This window comes from Lepidochelys olivacea, assembly GCF_965140295.1.
Source record: "Lepidochelys olivacea isolate rLepOli2 genome assembly, chromosome: 2".
In the NCBI taxonomy this organism is placed as follows: Eukaryota; Metazoa; Chordata; order Testudines; family Cheloniidae; genus Lepidochelys; species Lepidochelys olivacea.
In genome coordinates this window covers 88,678,940-88,691,399 of record NC_140412.1, presented here as the reverse complement: position 1 = coordinate 88,691,399, position 12,460 = coordinate 88,678,940, and the positions used below count along the sequence as shown (strand labels likewise).

The 12,460-nt window shown below is 37.8% G+C and overlaps 1 protein-coding gene across 7 annotated transcripts in view; it reads right to left on the bottom strand.

Annotated features, from left to right (window-relative positions):
* PTPRM (protein tyrosine phosphatase receptor type M) overlaps nucleotides 1-12,460 on the bottom strand; it is a 685,790-nt gene that overhangs the window by 359,483 nt on the left and 313,847 nt on the right. For all 7 annotated transcript variants that reach the window (XM_084621210.1, XM_084621211.1, XM_084621214.1 and 4 more), the window contains exon 7: nucleotides 11,862-12,155. In XM_084621210.1, the coding sequence (XP_084477336.1) occupies nucleotides 11,862-12,155 (294 nt within the window). The remainder of the gene's footprint in view (nucleotides 1-11,861; nucleotides 12,156-12,460) is intronic.

Genomic DNA, 12,460 nt, shown 5'->3' with positions numbered 1-12,460 from the left:
GACAACATGAATTGTACAGCTTAATAAGCAGTGATTTGTTAGTTAAAAGATTAACAGTAGAATGGTAGTAGGGGCAGAAGTAATTTATCATTAAAAATTTACTAGACGGTATATGAAAGTTATCACTCTGTTAATAGTCTTTTTTCAAATCAGTTGTTCAGTGTACTGCGCAATACATTGCACTTTAGCAGTTTAGCACAGACTGTAACATTGTAATACAGGACAAAATAAATTAACTGGAAAATTCACCCTCAACTATTTTCTGATACTAATAGCACAGAAATAGATATATATATACACACACAAAAATAGGAAAATACTGAATCAAAGAACAACTTTTCTACATATGCAAGAATCTTCTTTTGACATTAGAGCTTTATTGGCATAAAGTTTTTCCTTTAAATTGTAAAGAGAGAGAGAGAGAGTGTGTGTGTATTAAAAGATTGTCATAACCAAAGATCATTCATATACATTTATGCATTTTATACATACTATATACACACACACATATATATATACACACATACATGTATATGAATGATCTTTGGTTATGACAATCTTTTAAATATACTTTTGTAAAAAATGAGTGATTTTTGACCTCTCTTACTTTGAGAATATGACATTATCATAAACTATCTTTGAAATTATTGACTCAGATGTTTTGCACACATCCACACTTGCAAAACCTTATAGGAATGCCTGGGGTGGTCTTACAATGGCTTCACTCCTTCCTCTATGAGATCCCAGACTGCAGTACCGATTATCACTCTTCCCCTCCAAGGGCTCTGAGGTGCAGGATTCTATCTGGTCATCCAGACAATATATACAATCTGTATGCAATCTCCCTAGGAAGGTTGTGAGCTGCAATGCTCCAAGATCAAAATTTCTATGAGAACCAGCTATATGAAGTTCATTCCAGATAAGACAGAAGCACTGGTAGTTGGTACAGCAAAACACGGAAGAATGGTCATGGGCTGTGTTGGTGCCTTCTACTGAAGATGTCGGACCTTTTAACAACAAGGTTTTTCATCTTGACGTGTTGCTAGAACAAATATTGCTCTTGGATTCTCAAGTAGCATCTGTGCCTGTGACTCTTAAGTTCCCCCTCCCTCATCTAAGGTTAGACAGGATGCCTTTCCTTATTGATAAAGACCTTATCACAATTAGATCACCTTCAGGTTGTGCTCTACATAGGATGACCTTTGAAGGTATATGGAAGCTTCATCTAGTGCAGAATGCATCTTCTTATATCATGCTCTAGGGGAGTCAATATTAGCATATATAATCAGTACTGTGTGCCTTGAATTGGATAGCAAGTCACCTCCAAGTAAAATTCAAGATGAAAGGAAAACTAAATTGCACACATACAAAATGGGAAATGACTACCTACGAAGAAGTACTGCGGACTGGGATCTAGGGGTTATAGGAGGATCACAAGCGAAATATGTAACATTGTTGCAAAATAAAGTGAACAACATTCTGGGATGTTTTAACAGGAGTGTTGTAAGCAAGACATAAGAAGTAATTCTTCCACTCTACTCCACGCTGATAAGGCCTCAACTGGAGTATTGTGTCCAGTTCTGGGCTCCACATTTGAGGAAAGATGTGGACAAATTGGAGTAAGTCCAGAGGAGAGAAACAAAAATGATTAAAGATCTAGAAAACATGACCAATGAGGAAAGACTGAAAAAAATGGATTTGTTTCATCTGGAAAAGAGAAGACTGAGCGGGGAGATAACAGTTTTCAAGTACATAAAAGATTGTTACAAGGAGGAGGGTGAAAAATTGTTCTTGTTAACCTCTAAAGATAGGAGAAGCAGCAATAGGCTTAAATTGCAGCAAGGGTGGTTTAGGTTGAACATTAGGAAAAACTTCCTGTCACTGTAGTTAAGCATTTAAACAGACTGCCAAGGGAGATTGTGGAATCTCCATCATTGGAGGTTTTAAAGAACAGGTTAGACAAACACCTCTCAGGAATGGTCTAGACAATACGTGGTCCTGCCTTGAATTCAGGGGACTGGACTAGACTAGATGCCCTACTGAGGCATTTCTTGTATTCTAGTAGTGTCTAGAAGCCCCATCAGGACATAGAATCACAGAATCATAGAACTGGAAGGGACCTCGAGTGATCATTTAGTCCAGTCCTCTGCACTCGTTGCAGGACCAAGTATTATCTAGATCATCCCTGACAGGTGTTTGTCTGAGCTGCTCTTAAAAATCTCCAATGATGGAGACTCCACAACCTCCCCAGGCAATTTATTCCAGTGCTTAACCATCCTGATAGTTAGGAAGTTTTTCCTAATATCCAACCTAAACCTCCCTTGCTGCAATTTAAGCCTATTGCTTTTTGTCCTATCCTCAGAGGTTAAGAAAAAAATTTCTTCCTCCTTATTGTAACAACCTTTTACATACTTGAAAACCATTATCACGTTCCCTCTCTGTCTTCTCTTTTCCAGATTAAACAAACCCACTTTTTTCAATCTTCCCTCACAGGTCATGTTTTCTAGACCCTTCATCATTTTTGTTGCTCTTATCTGGACTCTCTTCAATTTGTCCACATCCTTCCTGAAATGTGGTGCCCAGAACTGGACACAATATCTCAGTTGAGGCCTAATCAGCGCAGAATAGAGCGGAATTTTTGGCAACAGTGTTACAATGTTGACTCATATTTAGCTTGTGGTCCACTATGACCCCCAGATCCCTTTCCGCAGTACTCCCTTCCTAGGCAGTCATTTCCCATTTTGTTTGTGTGCAACTAATTGTTCCTTACTAAGTGAAGTACTTTGCATTTCTCCTTATTGAATGTCATCCTATTTACTTCAGACCATTTCTCCAGTTTGTCCAGATCATTTTGAATTTAAATCCTACCTTCTAAAGCACTTGCAACCCCTCCCAGCTTGGTATCGTCCGCAAACTTTATAAGTGTACTCTCTATGCCATTATCTAAATCATTAATTAAGGTATTGAACAGAACCGGACCCAGAACCAATCCCTGTGGGACCCCACTCATTATGCCCTTCCAGCATGACTATGAACCACTGATAACTACTGTCTGGGAACAGTTTTCCAACCAGTTTTCCACCATCCTTATAGTAGCTCCATCTAGGTTGCATTTCCCTAGTTTATGAGAAGTATCAAAAGCTTTACTAAAGTCAAGATATACCACGTCTAACGCTTCCCCCATCCACAAGGCTTGTTACCCTGTCAAAGAAAGCTATCAGGTTGGTTTGACATGATTTGTTCTTGACAAATACATGCTGACTGTTACTCATCAACTTATTATCTTCTAGATGTTTGCAAATTGATTGCTTAGTTATTTGGGACAGTATTCAGGGGGATAATTTGCTCTTGTGCCCTTAATAATGTCTCTTTGAAAAACTGCCAACTATCTTCAATTGTTTTTCCCCTTAGACTTGCTTACCATGGGATCTTACTACCAACTCCCTGAGTTTGCTAAAGTCTGCCTTCTTGAAATCCATAGTCTTTATTTTGCTGTTCTCCCTCCTACCATTCCTTAGAATCATGAACTCTATCATTTCATGATCACTTGCACTCAAGCTGCCTTCCACTTTCAAATTCTCAACCAGTTCCTCCCTATTTGTCAAAATCAAATCTAGAACAGCCTCTCCCCAAGAAGCTGTCTCCAACTTCTGAAATAAAAAATTGTCTGCAATACGTTCCAAGAATTTATTGGATAATCTGTGCCCTGCTGTTTTATTTTCCCAACGGATCTCTGGATAGTTGAAGTCCCCCATCACCACCAACTCCTGTGATTTGGATCATTTTGTTAGCTGTTTAAAAAAGCCTCATCCACCTCTTCTTCCTGGTTACATGGTCTGTAGTAGATGCCTACCATGACATCACCCTTGTTTTTTACCTCTTTTATCCTTACCCAGAGATTTTCAACAAGTCTGTCCCCTATTTCTATCTCAAACTCAGTCCAAGTGTATACATTTTTAATATATAAGGCAACACCTCCTCCCTTTTTTCCTTGCCTGAACTTCCTGAGCAAGCTGTACCCTTCTATACCAATATTCCAGTCACACATATTATCCCACCATGTATCTGAGATGCCCACTGTTGTAGTGTTCTCTATATATAGGGATATAAATATAATCCCTATAAAAACTCTAGTAAAAAAATCCTATGATAATCATACGAAGACACCATACTCTGTAGTCATTCATTTTTACCTCTTTTTCAATTTTAAACTTCTTCTTAGCTTTTTAAGAATCCCTGGTCCTAGAGCACCTTGCTTACTGGTAGCCTGAGAGAGCCTGTATTTCCTGATCATATTCACTTGATGTCTATCCAAAGATACCACTTGCACACAACTTCCAAAGGAAGAATGTCATGAGGTTGCAATGCTGGAGAAAAGACAAGAATGTAGAATGCAATCTTTGGAATCAGAATTTTTCCTAAGGTTAATCTCTGTCTGGACTAAGGAGACATTTTTGATTCTCTAATTTGAGTAGAAACACAGGTCTCCTGAGCCTCCATAGAGGACCCTCACAGAGATTCTACTTCTGGTTGAAGAGCATTAATTGTGGATAGAGGGACAGAGACCAGGCTCACGTAAAAAAATGAAATCTATTTGCAAAGTGTCACTCTGAGTTACTGTATGCCATGATTAAACAACCAATACTTTTTCATCTGCTTTTATAATCAATTAAATAAATGCCTAAGGAATTGGCACTTTCCTTTTTAAGTAACTAACAATGCAGAGTGGTATTTGGCAGTGAAAGGTTCTTCTGAAAGAATAAATGCTTATATTGATAATCTTGAATTATAAATTATAGCTCTCTAATTCTCTCTCTTATAAAAATGAATGTTCTTCACAATCTAGCCATACATGTCAGATAAAAAGATGAAACTTTTATAATGGAAATGTAATTATAGTAGAAGTTTAGCCAGTTGTCATTCCAAAGCAATCCATAATTATGCACAGGTCATAAAAAGTTATATTTTGTCATTTACGTGGCCAAACATGCCAGTTATACATCAAGTCATCTTCTTAAAAATGAACACTGTACAACAGTAATGAAGTGAATTACTGAACAGACTTTTTAAAAAAAGGGGATTGCAAATAAAATCGCTCTAGAAATTGTTAAAATTAACAGCAGCTGACCACATAGTTTGATTTTTATTTTCACAATGCATTAATTTTAATATCCAAAATGCCAATCAAGACTGATTAAATAGTTACTACATTCGTTTTAAATGTATTTTCTCAGTATACGTAGTGCTAGCAGCTAACAAAGTCCAATGTAAACATTATTTATTTTCCAGAACATCCTTTCTGGACCAAAACACTCAAACAAATTACACAAACCCAAAACACTTCCTGACTACATTAATTTGTCCCTTCCAAGAAATCTAATCCAGCTAAGGAGACGCAGTGACAAATATGGGCAGCCACTCAGATTTTTTTTTTAACATCTGTTGTTCTTAGAACAATAAAAAGGATGCTACAAAGACACTTTGAGATTAGATATGAAAATGTGGCTTAACTCAGATACCAGTAGCTAGTACTATAAATTTGAAAATCTAGGTGTTAAGAATATTTTAGATGAATGGTCATGTACTCATTCTAAAAGGATCATCTGAGGAACAAGATTACATTGGCTCTGGAATCTACAAGTCCTAAGTCATAACCTTATTAACAGCCCTATTTCTATTGGTGGATCACACTTTTCTCTTAACACAGTATTCCATATTTACATTCTGTACTACGGTTTCTTGTGTTCATATTCAATTGCCTTTGATAATTGACATTTGCATACTTATATTCTTAATATTCAAGCTTTTTCACTTGTCTGTAATCAGCCTAATATAATTATGGGTTAGCTTCCACCTGGACTTCATGCAGATGTGCAATGAACATAAGAACAGCAATACTGGGTCAGACCAAAGGTCCATCAAGCCAAGTATCCTGTCCTCTGATAGTGGCAAATGGCATGTGCCCCAAAGGGAATGAATAGACAGGTTATCACCAAGTGATCCATGCCCTATCACCCAATCCTAGCTTCTGGCAAACAGAGGCTAGGGACACCATTCCTGCCTTATAGAATCATAGAATATCAGAGTTGGAAGAGACCTCAGGAGGTCATCTAGTCCAACCCCCTGCTCAAAGCAGGCACAATCCCCAATTTTTGCCCCAGATCCCTAAATGGCCCCTTCAAGGATTGAACTCACAACCCTGGGTTTAGCAGGCCAATGCTCAAACCACTGAGCTATCCCTCCCCCCTTATAGCCATTGATGGACCTATCTTCCATGAATCTATCTAGCTCCCTTTTGAACCCCGTTATAGTATTGGCCTTCACAACCCCCTCTGGCAAGGAGTTCCAGAGGTTGACAGTGTGTTGTGTGAAAAAATACTTTCCATTATTTGTTTTTAACCTGCTACCTATTAATTTCATTTGGTGGCCCCTTGTTCTTGTATTATGAGAAGGAGTAAATAACACTTCCTTATTTACTTTCTCTATACCACTCATGATTTTATAGACCTCTATCAGATCCCCCCTTGGTCGCCTCTTTTCCAAGCTGAAAAGTCCCATTTTATTAACCTCTCCTCAGATGGAAGCCGTTCTATACCCCTAATCATTTTTGTTGCCTGTTTCTGAACCTTTTCCAATTCCAATATATCTTTTTTGAGATGAGGCGACCACATCTGCACACAGTATTCAAGGTTTTGGCGTACCATGGATTTATATAGAGGCAATATATTTTCTGTCTTATTATCTACCCCTTTCCTGATGATTCCCAACATTCTATTCGCTTTTTTGACTGCCGCTGCACACTGAGTGGATGATTTCAGAGAACTATCCACAATGACTCCAAGATCTCTTTCTTGAGTGGTAACAGCTTAGTTAGACCCTATCATTGTATATGTATAGTCAGAATTATGTTTTCCAATGTGCATTACTTTGCATTTATCAACATTAAATTTCATCTGTCATTTTGTTGCCCAGTCACCCAGTTTTGTGAGAGCCTTTTGGAGCTCTTCGCAGTCTGCCTGGGACTTAACTATCTTGAGTAGTTTTGTATCATCTGCAAAGTTTGCCACCTTACTGTTTACCCCTTTTTCCAGATCATTTATGAATATGTTAACTAGGACTGAGTCCAGTACAGATCCCTGGGGGACACCACTATTTACCTCTCTCCATTCTGAAAACTGACCATTTATTCCTACCCTTTGTTTCCTATCTTTTAACCAGTTACCAAACCATGAGAGAACCCTCCCTCTTATCCCATGACTGTTTATTTTGCTTAAGAGCCTTTAGTGAGGGACCTTCTCAAAGGCTTTCTGAAAATTTAAATACACTATATCCACTGGATCTCCTTTTTCCGCATGCTTGTTGACCCCTTCAAAGAATTCTAGTAGATTGGTGATTTCCCTTTACAAAAACCATGTTCACTATTTCCCAACAAATTATGTTCATCTACGTGCCTGACAATTTAGTTCTTTATGATAGTTTCAACCAATTTGCCCGGTACTGAAGTGAGGCTTACTGGTGGGAGAGGGCACATGGAATCTTTCCCCACACATTTGTGTGGCCCACATGAGGGCCAGGCAGAATTTGAGCGCCACAGGGCAGACGCTGGTTCCTCTCTACTCCCTTGGGAGATGGAAATGGACAGAAAATGGCTCTAACCCCCAGAGTCTGACCAGTAAAGTTAGGGTCATTAGATACTGGGGGGGAGCAGCCTCTTAAAAGCACCTACTGCATTAGATACTGGGGGGAGGATGATCACAGAGAGGAGGGAGGAAGATTTCTTTCCTCACCTTCGCTCTTTCCAACAGCATCTCCCCAGCACCCAAATAATTTCCCCACACTGATAATGAAGTGTGGATTTTTACCTTAAAGCACAGAACAGCAACAGAAAATACAAAGTGCATAATTTAGCTTTTTTTTTAAATGAGAATTTTTTTTGTAAATCAGAACTAATTCTTCTTGCATTCACTATTCATTTGTAAAATAAGCCACAAGCCCTTGTCCTCCAAAAAGGGAGAGAAAATGCTGCCTAGAAACCCCATAGCCTGCTAGCCAGTGGAATGCTTATTCTCATTTCCCTTTTGTGAACCAGAGCAAATTTACCCTCTTTTAAACTATCTGGCTTATCAGCATGGAACTTTTATATGTTGCTGACCTTCTGGGACATCAACTTTATGGGATTCATTTCAAACAGATGACCCAAAACCTTAACTAGTTCTTTAGGATTGTTTCTTTTTGTTGTTTCAAATGTATTCAATACACAGAATCAATATGGCACAATGCTAAAGAAACAAAATCTAATATATGCTCACGTTGCTATGTAATGATTATGCGCCTTGTTTTCTTAAGTATTTGATGGGAATTAGGATTTCTTTGCTGTTTTATGGGAGATATTGTATATTAACAACACTTTTTAAAACAAACATGTAAAAAAGTAAATCAAAACAAATCATGTATAAATAATATTATAGTTGTGGACCCAAAAAAAGCATGCAATCAAGGAAGGGATAACAGATAGCATGTATTTTAATATCCAAGCACAATGAGGGGCAACGTTAGTGGCCATATATTTTGCTTTACTATGTGCAGGTATTTTGAGAACAAAGAAAAGGAGTACTTGTGGCACCTTATAGACTAACAAACCTGTCATTATGCAATGTATTTTGAGTAAATTCACTATACTTTGCCTTATTTAAATTTCCTCAACACTGTGATATGGGCACAAAACTAATGTTAATTCTCAGGGCAATAATAATTGGTCCACATTCCATAGATGTATAGGGGTGTGTATGTGTGCACGTGTAGAGAGAGAGAGAGAGACAGAAAGCATGAGAATAATCAATGATGTACAGTATAACAGAAGTGTTCTCACAAATAATATAGTTGGTGCTCTCTTAGCAGCAGCCACCATTCCGCCCATGTCAAATTTTTGGAGTATGGTAGCTTATGATTCAAGTTTTAAATTCCAAACTCACCCCTATAGGTTTTGGTACCAGGTCAGACCCAAAACTAACAAGGGCCTTTTTTCTGGATCTGATTCAAATGTAGAAAGCTTGAGAGAGAAATTCAAGAGATTTCAGAGCCATGCACCCAGAACCCTCACCATTGCTCTTCTCCAATCTGAACTCCTAACCCTAATCCAAGTCCAAACATCATCATCATCTCTTCAACCCACTTGACAGAAAAATCATCTGCATTTATATTCTGTTTCATCACAAGGAAACAAAGGACTTTTCAAAGTGTACCAATACTGCTCCACTGTGGATGATACTGCCAAATTAAGAGAGATTTTTTCTTTATTTTCTTTCCATTCTATTTATAGATGCTTTTATTTAGTAGAGCTAGAGACAGCACTTGTCTATTATAAGCCCCTGAAATCTCATTCTGCCAAAATAAAAACATAGTTCAAGCACTTTGGAGAACTATTATGATTATTGAATGTCTAACATGTGGCTTCAATTCTCAAAGTAGTACTCTAGACCCCAAGGGAACAGGCAAGCAGCATACAATTATTAAAGCAATTACAAAGATACAGTGGTTCTTCTCTTAAAAGCCTCCTGTATTATTCATTTTACGGTACACGTTTGAGAATGGCATCATTTCACTCCTACCCAGTTTAATTACTTTGTTATTAGTTTATCAGCATCTCTTTTTTAACCCTTTGAACCAGTTATTAGCATGTCGCTCACTAGTAGTTAACCAACAACTACTACACCTTCAAAGCAGTGTCTCCAGACATAAAAAAAATCAATTTTTCACTCATCTTCCACTTTATGCATTTCATTTGAGAAAGGAATGCAGCAGGTTACTGGTTAGCTTAATGAAATCACAAATAATAGGGATATATTACAATAGTTTACCAGATAATAAAACACTTTCAGTGAATAATATTTTATGTGAATGGGTTTTTGTCTTAATGCTCCATAATACCTACCACTGAAATGACCGCAGAAAACATATGATGAATTTACACGTAATTAAAGTTCTGTATTCTCCCTGTAACTCTCTGGGTAATAATTCACACTAACTCATCTGACACTATGGTGTCTACTCATAGGAACAAGAAATCAAAATATAAAGAAAAATAGATTAGTTTTAAAGTACTTGGAGTGAGCCTGAAAGGAGTATATATAACCTGGAAAGATAATTATGTTTTATTCACTTAGGAAAGGCATCTTGGACTAGAGGCCCTTGTTAAAGGAACTCTATAATGGATTTTATGCCAAAATATTTACTGTCCTAAAATCATTATATTCTAATGAGGAAAATCTCGGAAATCAGAAATACATAGATACTTTGTGTTGCCTTTTTAGTCCTTTTTGTGTGTGTGTGTGTGTGTGTGGGGGGGGGGGGAGATTGTAAAAAAAAACCCTAAACATTCTAAGCAAAAAAACATACAAACCAACAAATAACACATAAAAAAATAACAAATCAGCCACTATTTACAATATAGTTTGGACACAATAGCATATTACTAGGAAGCTGAAAAAGTCACTATGTCTACATTTGACATCACATACAGAATAATCTGCACATTGTTGGATACTGTTTCTATTTGTAATACATTGTTTAATCACTTGCTGGTGCCTGGACAGTTATGTAAGAAGTAACTATCACCGAAGTCCAGTGGAGATTTGCCTAGTTATTTTCCGTATCTTTTCAAAAAGATCAATGTATACATCAGCTCTTTGAAGACTAGTATAAATTAATCCATACCAATGATTTCATTTCCTTTTCTTCAGAAGCTTTTCTTTTTGTCTCCTGCCAGCTTTACTGTCATGAGGGGGATTAAAAATGTTGGGGGAGAAATTCACATTAAAAATTTTAAACCCCATTGCATTGTATGTCCTTCTCTCCTCCTTCATCTCCAGTGTTAGTAGAGACTCAATATGAAATATGTCTAGGCCAAACTCAAATGGGGCACTATACTGTTATATGCAAATCTGCATGTAGTCCCAGTTCACATGAAACAAACGTGTGTAAATCAGATTTGCTTACTATAATTCAGGTTCTGAAAGGGAAATTTGATTCTCAAAATCTGTCCCCCTAGTCTTAACTTCACCCTAGAAAACTCCTCAGTTTTAAAACAAATGTTTAAGTTCCATAAAAAATGATAATGAAAATGCTGACATCAAAAATGTTTTGTATCTCACAATTCTTCGTACAGCTGAATAGCAAATTAATAACAATGCTAATATCACTGCTACTTTTCTACAGGATTATTATATATAATTGTGTTTCTACGATAGCCCTGCTTTGTATCCATTTACAAGCACATCAGCACCACTGATTACCACTTAACAATATAAGAGCCAAACTCTCTATACAACAAGATAAATCACTGTACCTCATTTAACAAAAGGACTCACTGACAGCCATCTGAGAAAGCTGCCCTTAGTTGAATCCCATATATTAATTGAGACACAACAGTAAACACATTTGCTATTATGAAGTCTATTTTTCCACATCATCTATAGACTTATGAATCTGCTACTGATGCCAAAAAATAGCTTGTAATGTGAGCTCAGAAAATAATGGACAAAAAAAGCTAGCATTGATGCAGGTAGGATATCATGAAATGAAGCCCAACAGTGTGCTGTACATCACGAAAGTGAAACTGCACTGTATTCTGCACTAATTATTGCCAGTCACGAACAGGTATGATTTAATGTACCATGACTCTGTAGGTTGGCTTCAAGGTCACCATTCACAAAAGCTAAATGGTTTATACTTATAAGTATTCTGGACTTAGTTTCTGTGTCATGCAGGTTCAAGCTATACAGTGACAACTGTTAGTAAAGTAGCCTGCTGGTTTCAACCCAAGCAAACTGTTTACAATTTTCTGGCTTCCTTCTGGTACTCACCAGCACATTTTGTCCTTGTTTTGAGAGCTGGGCCTGGGGATCCGGTACCTCCTTCACCCGGTCTTGTAAGCAGCACACTGATTTCATATTCTGTATCAGGATCCAGGTGCCCGATTTTGTAGCTTGTGTAGTCTACTGGCTGTCTGTCATACCAGCTTCCACTTGACGTGCGATACTCTACCTCCCTCTCAATGATCGGCCCATCCCCATTGATGGAATTAGCATTCAACTCTATCCATAAATAGGTTGCACCAACTGAAGACAACTGAGGTGGCGCAATGGGAACAGGTGGCTCTGTAACAAAAAGAAATGGAAAAAGTTATTCTACCAATATTTGTTTCTACTTCCAAAACATTCAAACAACAATCTTTACTAAACCATATTTGGAAGTCTGCCTTAAAAAGCTAGATTGACCCACAGCCACTGCAGTAATTAAATTGGCTTTTGGTGTCCACATTACCCTCCTTCTGCCAATGATGCACATCCTCACCAGGAATGCTTGCACCGACTGAAATGGGGCATTCTGGAGTACTGAGTGCTAGAGCGTGGAGCACTGACAGCCACACAGGGCTTACGGCTGGACCTCCCCTGCCCCAGGG